The 20,674-nt window shown below is 41.3% G+C and overlaps 2 protein-coding genes across 7 annotated transcripts in view; both read right to left on the reverse strand.

Moving 5' to 3' along the window:
• The window catches only part of UBOX5 (U-box domain containing 5), a 36,893-nt gene extending 16,963 nt beyond the window's left edge, over positions 1-19,930 (reverse strand). Inside the window, exons 1-4 of one of the 5 annotated variants that reach the window (XM_004687354.2) lie at positions 19,851-19,930; positions 16,028-16,060; positions 13,709-14,075; positions 277-446 (exon numbers count right to left, since the gene is read on the reverse strand). The gene's annotated coding sequence lies outside the window, so the exon portion shown is untranslated. Of the gene's footprint in view, positions 1-276; positions 447-13,704; positions 14,076-16,027; positions 16,061-19,543; positions 19,606-19,850 lie in introns of those variants that run through there. The other 4 variants (XM_012728334.1, XM_012728336.1, XM_012728337.1 and 1 more) reach the window with 4 other exon arrangements.
• On the reverse strand, positions 9,529-19,919 carry FASTKD5 (FAST kinase domains 5). Of its 2 annotated transcripts, none has more exons than XM_004687355.2 (2): positions 19,851-19,919; positions 9,529-12,426 (listed from the first exon to the last, which is right to left on the reverse strand). In XM_004687355.2, the coding sequence occupies exon 2, from the start codon at positions 12,374-12,376 to the stop codon at positions 10,028-10,030; it is 2,349 nt and encodes a 782-aa protein (XP_004687412.2). In that variant the 5' UTR covers positions 12,377-12,426; positions 19,851-19,919; the 3' UTR covers positions 9,529-10,027. The 2 variants fall into 2 exon arrangements, with proteins under 2 accessions (XP_004687412.2, XP_012583787.1); XM_012728333.1 differs by lacking the exon at positions 19,851-19,919 and having other exon boundaries at positions 9,529-11,121; positions 12,257-12,265.
• Positions 19,931-20,674: the final 744 nt, after the last annotated feature.

A 20,674-nucleotide genomic window follows, 5' to 3' on the forward strand; every position in this document is an offset into this window, starting at 1 on the left:
TTTTTTAAAAATCAGTCCTTCCAAACTTTAAATTAACACAGCTATGTTCTATCACAGAGAAGTCTGGAAACCTTGACTGCCCTTTCCAACAGGAGTTAGATCAATTCTCAAGTTGTTTTTTTTCCCCCCCAGGTAAATTGGTCCTCTATTCAAGCATCTTACTTCATGAGGCTTCTTAACTGTTTTCAGAGGTTGTTAATTTTGCTAATTTCACCATTAAAACAAAAGGATCCACATCTGACCATAGTCTATCAGTTTGGTCTTTACAATACTTACCAAATTCTAATTTGAAAGAATATCTATGAAGACTGTTCAGTCTATCCACATTAAATTCTTTTTCGTGCCAGCTTAAGTGGCACCTTTTGCCTTTTGCCTGGCATCACTGGTGGCTGCTGCATTCATATCCCACACCACCTGACAGACTTCTTAGCAGTATGGATCCTCAGCTGCAGCAAAAATAAATGTAACACAACTGATAAAAACTGTGGCCAATCTGTGAGATTTATAAGACACCAGGGTGCCAAGACACATCAGCTAGAACAACAATTTTAGTCTCTAAAATGGGCCTCCCTTGTGGTGCAAGGGGTTAAGACTCAGCACTGTGAAGTTGTGAAGCTGTGCAGCCACACTGTAGCATGGGTTCAATCCCTGGCCAGGGAGCTGACCCACGTGGTGCAGCAGACTTCTCCGGTCCTGGCTGCTGCTCCCCTCAGCAGTGTACTTCAATGAATCTTCCTGTTTTGTTCCCCATTCTATCTCTGGTAAATCCTCTCACCCTCACCACACATCTGGGCTGTCGTACCCCAGCTCTTGTATGTCTAAGTTAATAAATCTTTGAAAATAATAAAATAAAATGCACTACCCACTAAGCTGCCCGAGAGCAGTATTCTTTACCACCTTCACGTTCACCTTGCCCATCGTGACATTCTCACCACTCCACAAGTACTTTCTATGTCACTGCTCGCTGATCCTGTATGGCCTATCAGCACAGAAGTTTGTAAGAACTTGTTTGCTGTTCTATTAGGTTGTCAAATGATCATACTTTACTCTGCATGGTACCCTCTCAGAGACCCATGAGAAATTTCTCTTTGGCCTCAGTATTAATCACCTTAACATTTTATGTCATGTGACAAATCATAACTGATCATGATTATTTCTTTACTTTTGCTCCTAAAAAGGTCAGAATAAATCTGTAGGTCATCACTCAAATTTCTCTGCTTGAATTCACTTTAAGTCAGTGTGCATATTGTGAAAGCTACCATAAAATCATTTTGGAGCAGGACAGCATATAAATAAAAAAAATTCTCCCTTGGTAGACATTTAGGTTATGTATACTTTTTACTACTTAAGATATAAGTCTTAAGTAGATGTTTGTCTTTAAATCTTAGTATAATTTTGACTTTTTTTTAAAAAAAGATTTATTTATTCATATAGAATTGGAATACAGGCCAGTGATGCGGAGGGTGAGAGGATTCACCAGAGACAAAGTGGGGAGCAGAACAGGCAGATCGAGGAAGTACACTGCTGAGGGGAGCAGCGGGCGGGTCAGGAGAGGTCTGCCTTGCCATGTGGAGCTCCTCCAGAGCAGTCAGGAATCGAACTCATGCAGAAGTGGCTTAAGCTTCTTAGTGCAGTGCTTTAACCCTCTGCGCCATCAGGGAAGGCCTAATTTTGACTTTTTTTTTTTGGTAGTTTTTCTAAAAGGCTTTATTTATGCATGCAGAACTAGGGTACAGGCCAGAGGTGCAGGAACAGTGGGAAGATTCACCAGAAACAGAGTGGGGAGCAGAACAGGCAAATCAATGAGTACACTGTGGAGGGGAGCAGCGGGTCAGACAAGAGAGGTCTGCTGTGCCATGCGGGTCACATCTCTAGTCAGGGATTGAACTTGTGCTTCATAGTGCTGCGCTTTAACCTGTTGCACTACCAGGGAGAGCCCTTTACTTTCTTCTTAAGGGGCCCTACGTGTTTCCTGTTAAGGCTGCTATTTATGGAAAAGATACTTTTATATATATATATATATGTGTGTGTGTGTTTATTTTTACATCATTTTGTGCATTTTTCCATCTCAGCTGTAATCCCTGTGGGCTTCCCATCACCATATCATCCATATGCCATCACCATAGTCTAGTGCATTTCCCTCCCCCCACTGGTTTTGGTCCCATTCCCCACTCCACTCCTATAAAACATCTCTGGGATATAGCTATTCATTATTATTTTCTCAACTGATCCGTTATACTCCTGCTTTGAGTGAAACCATTCGTTATTTTTCCGTTTCTTTCTGGCTTATTTCACTAAGCATGATCTTTTCCAGCTCCATCCATGTTGCTGCTTAAAAGGCATGTTTTTTTTTTGGTTGTTGAGTAATATTCCATTGTGTATATGTACTGTATCTTTTTAATCCAGTCATCCACTTTTGGGCATGTGGGCTATTTCCATGTCTTTCCAATTGTAAATAAAGCAGCAATAAAAATGGGGGTGCAGGTATCTGGAAAAGATCCTTTTATACTATTAATTTTCTAGCCAGTTATTGTTAGATAAAGGAAAACCTCCTGCTTTGGTACCTCTGTTATATACTCAGTTGCCTTACTGACTCAGTGGTTTTAACAGATTTTCAGTTGGTTTGGAAGGGCTATTTGTACAATTTCAATAATTAGCTGTCTCTTTCTCAAAATGGTAATTCTTACTCTGTTTCTCATCTTGCTACATTAAACTTCCAAAATTGTATGAAATAAGAGTTGCTGTCAACAAAGGTTGGTGAGGATGTGGAAAAAAAGGAACTCTCTTACACTGCTGATGGGAATGCAAACTGGTACAACCACTATGGAAATTGTATGGAGGTTCTTCAAACTACTGAAAATGAAGCTACTATATGACCCAGCAGTTTCACCCCTAGGAATCTACCCAACAGACACAAAAACATTAATTTGAAAAGATACCTGTACCACTATGTTTACTGCAACATTATTTACAATAGGCAAGTTATAGAAACCCAAACACCCAAAAATAGATGACTGGATCAAGATGTGGTATGTATCACAATGGAATACTATTCAGAAATCAAAAGATATACTAATGCCATTCGCAACTATATGGATGGAGCTAGAAGGGATTATGCTCAATGAAATAAGTTAGAAGGAAAAAGAAAAATATTGGGTGGTTTCATTTACAGAAGGGACATAGGGGAAGCAAATAAAGGACCAGGGAAAAAAACTAATTTTAAAAAAATCAACAAAATTAGTGGGTAACCATAAATAAGGAGAAGGAGAAAAGTAATCAAAACAAGAGAGAAGCACACAAAAGACTATGGTGATGATTCACAGGTGAAGTGGTGGTGAGAATTTTATGGGAACTACACGATGATGTAAATGATACCAAAAAAAAGAAAAAAGAAAAATTAAAGCATTGTGGTTGTTTTGTGCCCATTAGAAAATGCCTCTTAAGTATTTAATATATGAACATAATGCTGATTATTGGATTGAAACAGCTCTGTTATTTACATTCCAATTTTCATTACTTTTAAAATCAGGGATATGCTTTGAATTCTGATTTTTTTCTATGTTTTTTTTCTTTCATTGACAGACAAGAAAAATAACATATTGTTCTAACTTTAAATCATACTTTTATTCCTAGGCTAGGTTCTATTTGGTTATGGCAGATTGCTTTTTAAAACTATTTTCAAATTCCACTACATTTGATTGTTCATATTTTAGATATTATTGCACATGCACTTAGTATCTCAAGCCCTATGCTAGGCACTGGAGTACAAAGGTAAACATGAAATGGCCTGATGGTGAACTATTCTGTACAATCCTGTATTAGATACAGAACATTATGCATTTGTCAAAACCTACAGAACTACACAACACGAAGAGCAAACTTTAACGTGAACTATAGTGTTCAGTTAGTAATGTTGTCAACACTAGCTCATCAACTATACAAACTTATATACTAAAGCAAGCTGTTAGGAACAGGGGTAATTGTGCAAAGGAGAGGAGTTATGTGGGAATTTTCTGTGTAAGTTGCTCACTTTTTCTGTAAACCTAAAATTGCTCTGAAAAATCCCATCTAATGAAAATGATAATAGATTGGAGGGCGTGACTGAAAACTTAGAAATGGAGATAAAATTGGAGCCAGTGACTATAGCATCATAGAAGACCAAGAGTGGCAGACTCTTAAAGATGTCTTAACAAATGATGGTATAGCTGCTTCTCTGGGAAACAGCGGTGCTCAAACACACAGAGGCCTGTAGGACTCTGGCTGTCACTGAAGCCTCTGTATGTTTTCATCTCTTTGGTTTCAACATTCCTGATCTTTCCAGGTCAAGTGCCACCTGCCTAATGTTTAATCCAGCAAAACTAACTGGCTCACCACATGAAAATGCAAACAGCCTCATCCAGTAAGACTGCCTCCTCAAGCCTGCCAGGAAATGGCTATGTTACCTGAAATCACTGCAAACACTGTCCAGTAAATATGTACAAATTATATCTTCTCCAAAATAGGCATCTAAGCATAAGACCAAGTCTAAATATAATTTGGGTGCCACAGAAAATGGCTAAAGTGCCTTGCAGTTCAGAGAAGCAGTTTGAAGTTAGATAATAGTAGCTTTATAATATAGCAAGGAAATAGAAGTTTTTAACAGATAATGTCAATTTTCACTAGATTTATTATATTTCAGAGAAAAAGGCGAAACATTTACTATAGTCTACACTCTTTAAACACACTACCTAGTAGTGATTTAGCAAATGTTAACACTTTGCTAAGTTTGCTTCTCTGAATAATTCAGTGTTTAAAATTTTTTAAATATAAACAAAACAAGCCCCAATCCTATTTCTCTCTCTTTTTACCAAGAAACAAGCTCTGTCTTAAAATGCTGCCAACCAAATCAGTACAGGTATGTGAATATTCATAAACAATATGCAATAATTTTATGTATGTTTATGTACCTTACTGATAATATACCAAGCATATCTACTTCATTCACTTTGTCTTCATGGTATTATGACTGCCAAGAGTTTATTTCTGAATTGTCCTATTATTTTATACTGTAATTTTTTACTATGAAAACAAAATTGTTGCAATAAACATTCTCTACAAGTCCTTTGTGTGTGTGTGTGTGCGGGGGGGTGGGGGGGAATGAAATGAATGGTCCTGACCTTAGTCTTGAGATATTACACATAACATTTCCTTTCAACAGTGATTATGGAATGCAAAGGTCTGTAATAGAGCTTTCTGCAGATAACATCAGACTAGCAAAGGATGGCCTAAATCAATGTGTTTTTAATTTGTGGTTTTGAAAAACTGCCAGTTGAAAGAAAGTAGTATTAACTAAAAGAGAAGATGCAAAATACCAAGTACACAGAGTGTAGACAGTATTTCATGAAACTTATTTTCAGTTTCTTACAAACACCATTTTGTTTAAAATTTATGCATATAAGAATTGGGGTATAGGACAGAAGTGCAGAGGAGGGGGTGAGAGGATTCACCAGAGACACAGCAGGGAGCAGAACAGGCAGATCTACTGAAATACACTGCTGAGGGGGGGCAGTGGGTGATAAAAGAAGTTTGCTGCGCTATGTGAGTTGGCTCCCTGGCCTGGGGATTGAACTCATGCTGCAGTGATGGTGGTGGCTGAACTAGCCCCACAATGGTGTCTTTAACCCCTGTACCACCAAGGAGGACCCTTCAGTTTCCTACAACACATTTAACACACACATATACTAGATGAAACATAAAATATATTTCTTACTCAGTTAAAAAAAAGAAAGAAAGAGAGAAAAACACTGGTCAAAAGTATACCTAGAAGTCAGAGATGAATTCATCAGAGAAAGGTTTGAACTAGCAACAACTAAGATACAAGCCTAACCTTATGGGCAACTCTGCAGAGACAGACATACACATTAGCAAAACAACAAGAGACGGGGTCAAGAGGCAAGAACAGGAACACAGGGGAAGGGCACTAAGGGGCATAGCAAGTCCAGTTAGAGAGATGTACAGAGTGATGCAGGTTCAGGAAATGCTGAATATGCCACTAGTTGGAGGAGGGGGTTAAAGGAGATAGGGCTGGAAAGGCAGATGGGAGTCAGATGGGAAGGGCCCTTAAGGTCATGCTCTGGGGCTTCAGACAACTGTACCTTCAGACCACTGTCCAAGGCAGTGACTTTCCAAACTGCAGATCAAGAATCAAGAATTCACATTACGGAGTCATTACCATTATTATTTTAAAATTAAGTAGAAGAGAAAGAAAATGCCAGGTTGTGCCATACAGAGAATGAGTTGTATTTTGTGGAACTTTTGTTTCATTTAGTTTTATGCACATAAAAACAATTATGTTACTTATATAGAGTAGCCCCCTCTCCCCACCCCCAAATTTATATATATTATTTCAGGGTTCTGAGGTAAAGGTATCTCTTACTAAGGGTTATAGTTTAAAAAAAAAAAAAAAGATTTTGAAAGTTAGGGGGAAGTCATAGAAGGCTTATTAACAAGGGAAGGATATGACATTAATGAAAAGTCTGCCATTAACCTCCTGGATGTCAACAGCAATTCTGAACCACTTAGTGGCAATTCACCTTTCAAGAGGTTTCCCTTTCTTCTGGCTGACATGTTCCCACTATCTTTTTTTGTACTACATGAGAGACTATCTCTGCAGATGACTTCCTGAATACATAAAAAGTGAGAATGAAAGTACAAACTACTTAGATATAACTGGCAGTCTGTATTTTTGAGATTTGGGTTTTTGAAAGTTTTTTTAGTTTTCTCTAAAAAAAGGAAGGAGGAAAATGAACTATATATAACATATTACTGAGCACTTCACAAGGTTTTCAAAGTTACCCTGAAGAAATCTATCTTAAAATTTTTTAATTAAACTTTTGGTTATGATAACTGAAGCTCAACATGTAGTCACAGAAGCACCTCGGGATGCCATGTACCCTCTATCCAGTTTCCCACAACGATAGCATCTTATATACCTGTGTTCCAACCAGGAAATGACATAGCTAGGAATCTTACTCCAATTTCACCAGTCTACAGAAATTGCCTTTGTATTACGTTCTAGGCAATTTTACTCTACATATAGATTTGGTAATCACTACCAAACTCAAAATTACAGAACAGTTCTAGCACAAGGATCCCTTATATTTCCCTGTAAGAATCCTTCTATTATATAAGTCCAAATACTCTCACCACTAAGTCTTGAAGTTCCTCACCCAGATATAAATCCATCAACTGAATACTGTTAATCCCACTACCCACACTATAAGAAATAAACTTCAGTGTCACTCAAACAACATTATCACAACTGCACAGAAAAATAATACCACAACTGTGCAGAAAAATAAAAAGAACACAAATAGTGGAGTGTTAATTAGGATCATACATTTGTTTAAAAAAAAAATCTAGGAAATAGTACACATGAATAGTTTGGGAAGTCATGGTAGGTATATAGAAATTTAAATATACAACATATTAAAGTGGACGGACCAGTCATTTTACTTTGATATAGTTCAAGCAGCTAAACAATAACTGGCTTCCTGAGGCTCCAGCATGCTATCAAAGTGGAATGAGGCTCTAGATAATTATGCTCAGAGTATTTCTTGCAGCTGATCTCTAGTATAAGGGTTGGATGTCCAGATATCAGACCTTCCTCTGTCTCCCTGTACTCAGGTTGAGTAAGAAATATACGAGTGAAAAGCTTATGAGACCCAGAAGTATGGTGACCAACCATACTGTTTAACATGGAAGAAGGGTTTTCCAGAACTTTCAGTGTTAAAACCAGAAAAGTCCTGCAGCAAACTGGTTGGTCATCCTACCTGTGTATGCTATGGTTTATATCTAAGGTGTAAAAGTCTTAAAGCCTGAAGCAGACAAGCAACCCTTTTTGTGGTTGAAGATTCAGAATCTCGGGATGAGGAGGTATCAATGGGATGAGAATAAGGTGACCATAAACACATAGGTACCCATCATCTTCCTTTGGTCTACAAAGAAGTTGCCAAAGTTGAGATTTTCCATCTGTCAAAAATGCAATAGAAAGCAAAATTCTAGCTGATACACATTTTAAAGACTACGCTCAAACAGGTTACATAGCAAAAAAAAAAAAAGAAGAAAAATTACCTGTCAAAGAGAAAAGCATTTAACTTCAAAGAGTGGGTGGAATATCAAGGCAATGAGCAATCTTACAAATTGGGCATTTCAGCTTTTAAAGAAGCACAATACTTCTTATAATTTCTAAATTGAGTTACTTGTCCATCCATGAAAAAAATTTGACACTTTGCATTTTTTTAGAGCTGGTTAAAATGAAAGATAGCTGTCCCAGACTATCCCACACAGCCACCCACCAGTGAGAGGTGCACAGGCAGACCAGAGTGTGGAACCAAAAGAAGCTTGTGATTTTATATAACTGAATGTACAAGGCATTCTGCTACATACAAGTACACTGTTTCTACTCTTTAAGAAGTTCACAAGCTTAAAACAAGGCACAGATGGGCAAAAGGTCCAAAACAATTTACTCAGTGGCGTAATATCATTTCAGTAAAAATGTATGGAAGCCTAAATGAGGGAGTCAAACTTGTCAACCACAAACCTGACCCTAACTTCATCTTTTTCCTCTAGGCTCCTAATTCATCAATTCTTACCCCTCTCCCAAACCTTACTCAATAAAAAACTTATTTTTACTGAAACTGACTCCTCTCATGTACCTCCTCACCCCAATCTAGTCCTATCCTGCTCCTTAACCTATTTCCAAAATACAAATACGCCCGGTTAGTCTGCCTTAGATTCCTCTAGAGTCACATCCGCCGCTATCTACACTTTTTAGCCAGGTACATGCTACCTCTTTAGCCCCTCCTTTCATCCCCAGCAAGATCCAAACACTCTGAACTCCCAGACCACATTCACTAAATGGTATTATTTTTATGCCAGGGCTCATTCTTAGCACTGTATATAAATTTGTTAACTAGACAAAGTTAACTCAATGGGCTATATCTTCCAGTAAGTAAACTAAAAATAAATGTACTTAACTTCTGATACTGCTGAGTGCAATGAGGAAAATAAGCTGTAGAAGGGGACAACATGGTCAGAGACAAGGGTACTGTCTTGATTTAGTCTGGGCACAGCAGTCCTTTTGAAGAGTGAAGACTTGAGATCTAAATAATAGTGAGAGGAATCCATTTAAAAAGAAACCCTCACACACTACAGCACTTACATTGTATGACGTTACTCACACATACTTATATTCTTCTTAGCTGCGGCTCTAACAACAACCAAACCTGAAGCCGTCAGACTTCCTACTATGCAAAAAAATACTTTTTTTTTCATCTGAGGTACTAGCCATGAAAAATATTCTGCCTGGTCATCCTATCTGGGAAACACTAGCCCCACAGGCATTCATATGATTCTCTTCTAGGGCCAAGTAGTAGGATAAAAATATCCTGGGAGGGTAGGGGGTGTGTGGAGTTTATGCAAGAGAAGTAGAAAAGCAGACAAGGGGCACAGAGAGGAAGATAATAAGTTTAATGATTCTAAAATGGCTCTTTAAAGAAAGAATAAGCAGCAACAAAGGACATTTAACCAAATTTAAACAACAATGAAATGACATTCATTTTAGAGGTTACAATAGAAACATGGGGGGGAGGGAGAAATGTAAGTGAAGTCATAAAAAATTCTTATTTTGAAACAAAGTATATGAAAACCACTTTTAAAAAACTGGCTTAGATAATGTCAAACTACATTATTATCCTAAAAGTTCAAAGTAACAGTGAGACAAAACCATAAACAAAGAAAAAAAAAGATAGGAAGGACTTGATTACAGGATATTTAAAGATGTTTATTATTTACTTGCACAAATGAGCAACTTGTACTGGTGGACCAAACTATAATTCACTGTAACACCCATAAGCCTCAGTCAGGCTCTCACAAGAGCACAACTGAGTCTCCTCTGTTACCGAGCCTACATTCTGGCTTTTAGAACTGTGTCCTAACACCTGGTACAGTGAACGTCTATAGCATTTATGATTGGCAATAAGGCCCTTCAGAGAGCAGAAGTGAACACTTTCTCATGGAGGTATGCCAGCTTTTCTAGGCGAGTTCGTTTCAGTAGCGGGAACCATTCCCAGTAGGCTAACTCTACCACTCGGTATCCTAGTCGATTCAACTGCCGCCTCTTCATATTGTGCAGTCCAAGTAGATGCCTAGAACCATAGCAGTACTGGTTCCTGTTTGTCAACTGAATAGCCAGTTTCACTTGCGGGTGCTGTACACAGTCTGGGGGGGAGAAGCCAGTGATCTCCATGGCTCCCAATTTGTCAACCTGGAAATGTCCTCTTGATTTCCCTTTTAGTAGCTGATTCATCAAGTTATCTGTAAGGCTAACTCCCACGTGCTTCAGCCTCAATTTGGCTATATCTTCAGTTGGTGTGGTATCTGTGTTGAATGGCAGTGGCTTCATGTTAACATCAAGCTGGACCTCTAAGTCAGAGGATCGGGTATGAGGCAAAATCATATGGTGTTTAACATACTGACTACCACCCAACATGGTCTCAAGTAAAGAGAGCGCTTCGAGGAATTCAGGCTTTGCGTTCATATCATTTCTTGCTAAATTCCACAGAATTTCTGACCCCTCATGCTGAAGCTGAGAACTAAGACGGCTGCCTCCGTAGTCTGGACACTCAATGCCAACTGTTCCATCAAGAGTACACAACTCCTTAATGAGTTCAAACTTACTTCTCTCCTGAGCTAACCTGACAAACCTTGGACTCAAAGCAAAATCAATTAGTTCTACTGGAAAACACTCAGAAAATGCCAGGCCCAGCAGACAAGTGGGCAGGTGTTCTGGGTATCGGTTGAATTCAGGTAACTTTCTGTGAATTTCATTTATCAGGCTAGTATAAAACTCTTCTGCATTGGGCGGCTTATAATTCAGAGTTCCAAATGACCACAGAATCTTGGCGACATCTTTACTTCGGCAGTATGTTACTCTGGGTGGCAGAGAAGCTGCCACAGCATTCATTACCCCTTCGTGCAGGAACCGTAAGGCCGAGCAGGCAAGGGTCAGGTGCATAACACCCTGAACTCCCAGAGAAGAAATTCGGTGAGGAGCAATCTGTCCGAATCGTTTCATGAACTCTGTGTGATCCACATGAGTGAAACGGAACATTTTAAGAATATTCACTAAGGCATAACTACTCAGATGTTGCATGTCAGCACAAGCCACATCTCCAATTTTCCGCATGACAAATTCAGAGAGGCTACTACTTGATTTGAAGAACCCCAAACAGATTGTACCAGCCTCCTCTAAATTGATTAAATCTATATACTTGAGAACCAATGATTCCAGTTTCTGCATTAGGTCCTGAGGAACCTGACGATTTTCACCTATAATATATATTAAGTGAATCAACTGGGACAAGGATAAATCTTTCCAATGCAAATTAAGGTAACTAAAAAAAATCTCTAAAAACCGAGGTACTCTTCGGCCCAAATATCGCCAGAGGTCGGCTACCAAGAGAAGCTGATCGAGACTCATCTCCCACACTTTATGGCAAAATTTGGTTTCATAAACATCTAGCATTGAATGGGAGTGAGGGATTCCTAAACTGACAAAGGCTTTCAAAATACTGATCAGATCTGGAGCAGCAAAGACCTCTATATTTTTTATGCTCAGCTGGCAGAGCAGAGCAAAACTGGTATTGGACAGCAAAACAGGACGCTGCTCTGCAGGCAGAGAGCTCAGCTTACAGAAATAGTCTACAATGATTTGAGGCTGGAGATTATCTTGATAAACTGTGACTTTGTGCAAAATGAGTTCACCTTCTGAAACAGACAGAGGCTGACAAGCCTCAGATCTGCTATAGCTATGAAGTTGATATTCTGGTCTTAGCTGTAGGAAAATTCGGGGGTCTTCAAGGGAATCATAAACTTCTATACTCTCTTCATGAGTTCTGATGGCCCTGAGAGAGCCTGGCTTCACTGTGCTGGCCTTAGAGGCAGAAGCCCTGCAAAAGTCCACACCCAGGAGGGCACAGCTGGTGGTCAGGATCCCCTGGGAAGAGGCAACACTACAAATGTTCTTAACTTTTCTGGCCGGATGGTACAGGCTACTGTGTTCTGGAGACTCTTGTCCCCTGTGCTGTGCACAGCATCCCACATTCCAGTATGCCACTCTATGGGCTGCGCTGCACGCTAAAGGACTGCAAAACACTCGATTTCCTACGGATTTCAACAACTTGAGAGTGGTAGTCATTCTGGTGTCAGTACTGACCGTCGTGGCAGTCAGAACACAGTCCTCACAGGTTTGATCAGGTAATCTCTTGTTTCTATGGTGCTTGATCAGAGATGTCAGGGAGGCTTTCCACAGAAATTGCCTGGAAATCTTCGGCATTCACAAGAACCATGGATCACAAGTGACAGGGCCAGAATTGGTGCCAGATACTGAAAAAAGGGTAGATGAAGAATAAGTGGTTTCTACCTATCACAATATCAAAATTTACACATCACAAGAAATGGATTAAAACTTCACTGCCATTTACTCAAGTAAGTTCAATGGTAGTGAAAATCAAATCAACCTAAGTCAAAACTAAGAAGAGGGATAACAGTATAAATTAAGGATAAATTTCAGGTGCCTTCCATAAAGACTCAGGAAAGGCTAGACCCAGGGTACTCTCAGCAGTTTTCTGGACTGCTGCTCAGTCCAGACTTCTTTCTGGACTTTCTCTGTCCTCTGGTCAGATTTCCCTTACTGTAGAAGGAAAGCAGGGATGGTTAGAGAAAAGAGGCTGTCTCTGCTAAAAGGAAGAAGAAAGGCAGGGTCCTCCCTCTTGGCGCAACGGGTTAAAGCACAGCACTGTGAAGCTATCCGCAGCCACAGCAGCACGAATTTGATCCCCCGCCAGGGAGCTGACCCACATGGCACAGCAGACCTCTCCTGATCTGTTTGCTGCTCCGCTCAGCAGTGAACTTCATTGATCTGCCTGTTCTGCTCCCCACTCTGTCTCTGGTGAATCCTCTCACTGCCCCTGCATCTCTGACCTGTACCCCAGTTCTGTATACACAAATAAATAAATAAATCTTAAAAAGGAAGGAGAGGGCCCTCCCTGGTAGCACAGTGGGTTAAAGCACAGCACTAAAAAGCTAAAGCCACTTCCGCATGAGTTCGATCCCTGCCTGCCCCGTAGGTGACCCACACAGTGCAGCAGACCTCTCCTGACCCGCCCGCTGCTCCCCTCAGCAGTGTACTTCATCAGTCAGCCTGTTCTGCTTCCCACTTTGTCTCTGGTGAATCCTTTTACTGCCCCTGGACCTCTGGTCTGTACCCCAGTTCTGTATGCATGAATAAATAAATCTTTAAAAAAAAAAAGGGGGGAAGGAGAAAGGTAGATTTCCAAAAAGAGCAAAATGAGTAACTTATTCCACACCTGCTATTAATTCATAAAGGGCACACTTGGAGAATGAGAGAGTTGGTAAAAGTTGCCGTGCTAACACCAAATGAAAAGAGTGAAATTTTGGGATTCGGTATAAAGTTCAATCAATGTATATACCTACAATAATCCTCTCTGTTCCTAAAATACGGAATTACACAATTACAACTACAAAAGTCTATTGTTCTAACACTATTGTACCTTTTAGAAGATCTCTATTCTCCTCTCTAGGAGACTTACATGGGGTTTAAATCACTACCAGAGTAGACATGCAACTGGGAAGCATACTTACTCACTTTGATGGGGAAGTGCAGAAGGCCAAAGCCCTGCCCACTGTCAATTCAGGATGAAAGAGCTGGCTTCTCAAAGCTGAATTCACAGTTTAGGGACACCAATTCACATAACTGCCCTGCTAAAAAGCCAAGGAACCAAAGGAGTTTTCCCCTGGAGGCAGCAAGTTAGTAATGTTGATATCCTGCTTGTGAGCAGCACAAGTTCCATTTTTCTCTTGTGACAGAAACAACAAGGCTATGAAATTGACTTTGCTCAATTTTTGCTTTTTCTAAAGTTTAAAGTCCTTCCTTCCAATTGAGAATACCAAAGTCTGACAAGCAAACCACAGTAGCCCTGAGTTGCCAAGATAAGGGCCAGACATGGCTGTCACTGCAAAAAAAAAAAAAATCACATGAGGGCTCTGCCAGTGTTGGCTTGGCTTTCTTAAATGCCTACCCAGGTCACCTGTTGGTTCCTTCCTAGCCCACGGAACCAGAGGAACATAAGGCAGGCCAGAGGTTTTGCTCAGGTACACAGACTTCTGTGGATAGCAGGAATGAATGCTCTAATTTCTTTGAATCAGAGCAGAATTCTTTCACACTAATCTTTACATATTTAGTTATTTACAATGGTTTATGGAACATTCTGTCATCAAGTTTTAATCTATGGATCCAAATGCTACATACCAAGAGTCAACAAATTGTGGCACCAGGCCCAAACCTAACCCTCTCTCTGTTTTGGTCAAGTTTTATCTGAACATGGCCAGGCCACTAGCTACATATTGTCTATGACTGCTTTTTCACTGTATGAACAGAACTGAGCAACTGTGGCAGAAAGTACGACCTGTGAAACAGACAGTATTTTTATCTGACCCTTCAGAGAAAAAGTTTACAAGATTCCATTAGTTTATTCCTACGATTACAGGTGGCTACATTATAAAAGATTAGAAAATAGTATTAAAATAAGTTTCTTTTAAATGACTGAAGGCTTATACCTCAAACAGCCCACAGAAACCACAGTTACTACTGCAGCATAGAAATGATGGGAACAAAAGACAGAGTAAGTAATAAACTCTTCAGTTGACAGAATAGGGCATTTTAGGACCTATTTTGGATTCTAAGACAACATGCAACAAAAGCCATAAATTACTTAAATAAACAGACCTTCATTTTATCTTGGGAACTAAACATGACCAAACAACTAAAAAACAAAACAAAACTGAAAACACCATGCAGGAGAAGGGCAAGGGTATACAGGACATCAACACAAGAAAGAGTGCACACAAATATTCAGTGGAACAAATGGAACAAGCATGAATGCCACCACCTAAAATACACTTATATAAAAGGAAAGTAACTTTCTGTGTGGAGACCTTTTTGTGTATTTGTTAACTCCCCCCTCCCCTTTTTACTGAGGTTAAAATTGTTAACATGTAAGAGCACACGGATTAATTTCACAAATATGTTTATAATTTTAAAGGCACATCGGTTAAAATTACTTCAATCAGTACTACCCTAGAAAACAACAAAAGAGGGGGAAAATTCTACCTAAGAGTATTTGATGAAATTACAGTGGGTGGTCCTGAAATGAACAAAAGAACCACTTCCTGGAACTTCAGTGTCTGGTGTAGATCCACTGGTCTGAAATTATACTGTGCTTTCTAATTTGTAAAAGTACAGGTTAAGTCCCAGGTGGAAATAACAAAAGCTACAACTGTCTCAGGGCATCCTGTGCATCAACCCTTGTATGAATGCTTTATTTGCATTAGTTCCAACCCTACATCCTTTCTGTAAGGGAGGTTTTACTATCTCTCTATTACTGACAAGGAAATGAAGTCTTCATGGGACTTAAGAAACCTGATGAAGGTTGCACAACCAAAGAACAGAATGGAGTTCAACACGAATATTGTCCCAAACCCACTTTGCTGGTATACTGGAGAGTGGAGGGGAGTCAAGAGACCCTGAACAATCTGTTCCTCTGGGGTTTCCAAGTACCAGCGAGCTGGAAAGGATTAGAACTTGGTGTGCTCAAAAGCCCTACCCACTAATATAATCTAGCATCCTAGCTGTCACTATGACTATGTTATCTACAAAAACAGAAAGACCTCAAAGTCTGAAATCTGCATGAAGGAGTGGGTTTACGGGATGCCCCAGCGTCAAGGTAAAGCGATCTATCCCAGCTGAAGACCTTAATGTTGACAGGAGAGATGCAGGATCCAGAAATCAGGGTTCAACAGAGGAAAGAAGCAAAAGAAACCCCAGGGTAATAATGAAGATCCCAGAACAAGAGCTATAAGCAGACAGACACAGCAAGCAGTTCATGCTGAAGGAGATGGGTATTACCTGGGGATGAGGTTTAAAATTCTAATGGCTAACCTGGGGACAAACAAGAAAACAGAAAAATTAAGCTAGTAATAGCAGCAATAAAAGCTATTAATTTCAGGGAATCAAAAAAACTGAGACAGTTATAGTCTGCTCAGCTGTGAAACTTTACATAACCTTATTAATATAAATCTTGAATATTCACCTAACTAAAAATTATGAGTAAACTATTTTGGGAGGATGAAAGGAGAGAAGAAGGGCTTAGAGGGAGGTCAGGTGGAGACCTAGAGCCTCAAAGTCCATAACAAATAAGTCAAACATTATGTAAATTTAGGTACAGATAATTACAGATATAAGTATATCCTAGAAATCAAAAGAACACAAATGTGTTATTACAAACAGACTGATAAATGCCAAAAGAAAAAGATAATTAAAAGTGTCTCTGGGGGAAAAAAGGAGCGAGAATATTTAGTTATGAGCTGTGTGGAATTAATTGTATAAACCATGTATAAACCATTGTAACTTTCTTTAAAAAATATTTATTTATTCATATAGAACTGGGGTACAGGTCAGAGGTGCAGGGGCAGTGAAAGGATTCACCAGAGACAGAGAAGGGAGCAGAACAGGCAGACTGAAGTACACTGCTGGGGGGAGCAGTGGGACAGACAGGAGAGGTCCAAGGCGCCATGAGGATCACTTCAGGGGCGAAGAACAAACTCGCACTGAAGTGGCTGCAGCCAGATTGCAGTGCTGCATCATAATCCGTTTGCACCATCAGGGAGGGCCCTGTATATTATAACTGAAAAAATTTTAAATTTATAAAATGTACTAACTGAAAATTATTCTTCAAGAAGAAAATCAATGAAAGAAACAGTAACCATAGTGTTAAAGGAAAATGTTGAAAAGTTATTTTTAGTTCAAGCACTATCTATAGCTTCTTTATGGATGCCCAATACAGAAACAATGACAAAATAATCTTAGGATGATGCAAAGCAAACTACAAAGGCAAACAGTAGTACTTTTTTACTGTTCAACTACATATACACATCTGAACTGTAACTACTTCGTAAGTTGTTGGGTCTTGAGTACTATAGAAAAGGAAAGGAAGAGGGCCCTCCCTGGTGGTGCAACGAGTTAAAGCACAGCACTATGAAACGATCAGAAGACACTACAGCACAGATCCCTGGCCAGGGAGCTGACCCACATGGCACAGCAGATCTCTTCTGTCTGCCCGCTATTCCCTTCAGCAGTGTATCTCAGTCGATTCACCTGTTCTCTCCACTGTGTCTTCTCTCACACACACCCCTAACCCTCACACCTCTGGCCTACACACCAATTCTTGTAAGCATAAATAATAAATCTTCTAAAATAAATTAACATCCAAAAGTTAGAGGTGAGATAGAGCAATGCAGCCATGCTAACTGTAAATAAGGATATGATGCTCTCAGTATATTCAATTTACTGGATCTCATCCCTTAATTATCATATCTGATCATTTGCTATAAAGTTTTAAATACTCTCCCACCCCATGTCCTAATAAATTCTCATAAATAAGTGGATAGTTCAACCTTCATTACTGTCTCAGCAAATAATTTGTTGGGCAAACTTGAGAATTAAAAGAACAAAAGAAGGGCCCTCCCTGGTGGCACAACAGTTAAAGCTCAGCATTATCAAGCTATCCACAGCCACTTCAGCTTGAGTTTCATTCCCCAATCAGGGAGCTGGCCCACATGGCGCAGCAGACCTCTCCTGACCCGCCCGCTGCTCCCCACAGCAGTGTCCTTCAGTTGATCTGCCTGTTCTGCTCCCCACTCTGTCTCTGGTGAATCCTTTCAGTCTCCACACCTCTGGCCTCTACCCCAGTTCTTGTATGTGTAACTAAATTAATGTTAAAAAAAGAAAAAAAGTCACTTTCTCTAGGTACTGGAGCCTCTTCCTGAGTCTACAAAGCTGTAAAGGCCCTGGTGAAGGCTTAGCAATTGACAGTAAGGACCCTTAGCTATAAAGCAGATGCTAAGTGGGTTAGATTTCATCTGTTTCTGCATTCACTAAGAGCACAGTCTACAACAGAGCTAAGCCAAAGCAAAATCATTTATTACCTCCTTCACTCCAGTGCTTACAGGACAGAAAATAACGCATCACAATCATCGGTGAAACTTTTCTGCTTATATAGCCCTCCCTCCAAGACTCTGTTTCCTTTCAGAATGACAAGAAGTGTCTGGGTAGTATAATCTGACAAGGTCCCACAGATAATGTTTGCAAAGGCTTTCATAAGACTGTCTTAAGAACACCTCTGGCTATGACAACGAAGAGCTGACACTTATGTTTTTTCAGTTCATCTAATTGGATCTACTAGAAGACGAACAAAATCCAGGCAGGTAAAGAAAAGTATCTACAACCTCCAGTCATGTGAAAAACTTCCCAATAAATGGTTCAAGTAACTATTACCAAACACCTGATTTTATATGTTTAGCTCAACCAAACAATTGGTTTTCTGTGTTGTCCTAGATTTGCAAAGCTGCACAGTGTACTATTTCAAAAAATTTTGATACCAAGTTGACTTATGTGCATGATGAGTGGCAAAGTCTTGTTAGGGTCCAGAAAAATAAGCCAATGAATAGGGAAGAAAACCATAGGGCAACTAAGCTAAGCCTGTAAAATGTATCATGCAGCACTCAGTTATTTTACTTTGATCTGCCAAGCAGAAAGGAATTCACCCCAGAATTTGCCCAAGACCATTCACAGTAGTGAAATGCGGAACCTTGTTCTGGAAAGGCAGTTGTTCTTACTATTCACAAAATGTGCCCAAAGTGTGGAAAACATGAATTCGGATTCAAATGACTCGAGTACAAATTACCAGTCAAACTAAAGCAGTAGGCTTACCAGCTCCTTAGGAGGAAGCAATGCCAAGGGTCTACAGTGAATGAGCACTGAGATCAAGGAACATAACTGAAATTCGAAGTCGAGACACTCGTGATTGGTACGAAAACACAAAAAACAATTATTTTAACCCTGAAGAGAAAAAAAAGAAAGGGACATGAACTAGAGCTATGTACCACTGTTAAAAATGAGGTAAGTAAGTACTCCCTGGTGGAAGGTTAAAGCGGCACTATGAAGTGTCCGCGGCCACTGCACACGAGTTCGATCCCCGGCCAAGGAGTGACCCACATGGTGCAGCAGACCTCTCCTGTCCTGCCCGCTGCTCCCCTCAGCAGTGTATCTCAGTAGCGCTACCTACTCAGCTCCCCACTCTCTCTGAATCTTCTCATCCTGCTCTCCTCTGGCCTGCACCCCCGCCTTATCTGCACAAGCAAGTAAATCTTTTTTTTTAACGAGGGAAAGGTGTAAGGACCTGAAGACCCACCACGCCCCCGGTACTAGGCAAAATGCTACAGGGTCTTACAGCTCCAAGGGTGGCCTGCCGGCACACCAGCCTCCCCAACAGCGGGTTAGAAACACAGGAACTCAGAACCCCCAGCCCACCCCCATCCAGCCTCCCACAGAGCCAGAAGCTCCGGAAGCCCAGGTAACGCGCACCCTCACTGCCCTGCGGTCAGAGGGCGGCCGGTCTCACTGCATTCGCACACAGCTCAGTGAGGCGAGTACGGCTATTCTCCGTCTCACGGTCCGGATAAGCCTCGCGCCCAAGGCCACAAGAACTCCCAAGTGGCGGGTCGCCGAGGTTCTCAGGAGCTGGGCCGCGAGGCGCGCCGGCCGCCCCCGGCGGGTAGCGCGGGCCGGGCCTCGGTGCGCACCGGCCGTGGCCCGGACAGGAGGCGTGGGCCAAGGCCCAGAATGGCCAGGAAGGGCCACCGCGACGTCCTCCCAAGACGCCGCCACTCACCTGAGTCTGGCGTACGCGGACGCCGCGATACCAGACTCCAGACGCGCGAACTACCGCGCCGCCGCGCCACCGCCGCTCCGCCAGCGACACCCCGGCCCCACAGACCCACTTCCGGCCAGCTGCCCGCTACTTCCGCCTGCTGCGCGGGTGACGGGTGCGGCCGAGGCTCAAAAGACCCCGTCAGCGTTCTCCAAGGACGTTTTCTGCAAGAGGACATTGCTGAGGAGCCCGGGGGAGTCTAGGACCTGCGGAGGGGTAACACCTCCTTGGACCCGCCGCTCTGAAGTTGTTGAAAAGGATAGACGCTGGTTCGAATCCCGACCAGCACTCCGGGCTCATGGTCTCGGAGAAGTCATGTAAACTGAGCCTACCTTCTCAGCGATACAAGGAATGCGATCACGCATTGATAGTAGAGCTATGTCTATGGAGTGCTCCCCGGAGGAGCGTTAGTGATGGATAGAGGAGCCCGTTAGGGGAAATGGATTTGAGGAGATGGAACGTAAGGAGGCAGAACTGAGACGGATGACCCAGGTGATCCTCCACCTCCCTAAGTAGGGGGCCTCATCCCTGAGTCGGTTTCACAACTAGGTAAGCAAGAGACCTTCCTGAGCGGTCTGCCCCAGACTGCCGGCGAGCTTCTGGTCGGCCTTATCTTGTCTCCTCGGTACCTTGGCTGCCGGTGCACCTATGGTAAGAACTACGATGGTGCCCCCTACAGGGCACCATCTTGTAAGGGAAACAAACCAATGTCGGGTGGACACATAACAGCATCCCAACTCCTGAGCGCTGCGTAGGGCACCGACTGCCTGAGCATAAACAGGTGG

The sequence above is a fragment of the Condylura cristata genome, unplaced genomic scaffold (genome assembly GCF_000260355.1).
Source record: "Condylura cristata isolate star-nosed mole 26May11 unplaced genomic scaffold, ConCri1.0 scaffold00022, whole genome shotgun sequence".
Lineage (NCBI taxonomy): Eukaryota > Metazoa > Chordata > Mammalia > Eulipotyphla > Talpidae > Condylura > Condylura cristata.

What these genes read in the sequence shown, in the direction of transcription:
- FASTKD5 (XM_004687355.2), bottom strand. Translation starts at nt 12,376, where the DNA reads ATGCCGAAGATTTCCAGGCAATTTCTGTGGAAAGCCTCCCTGACATCT.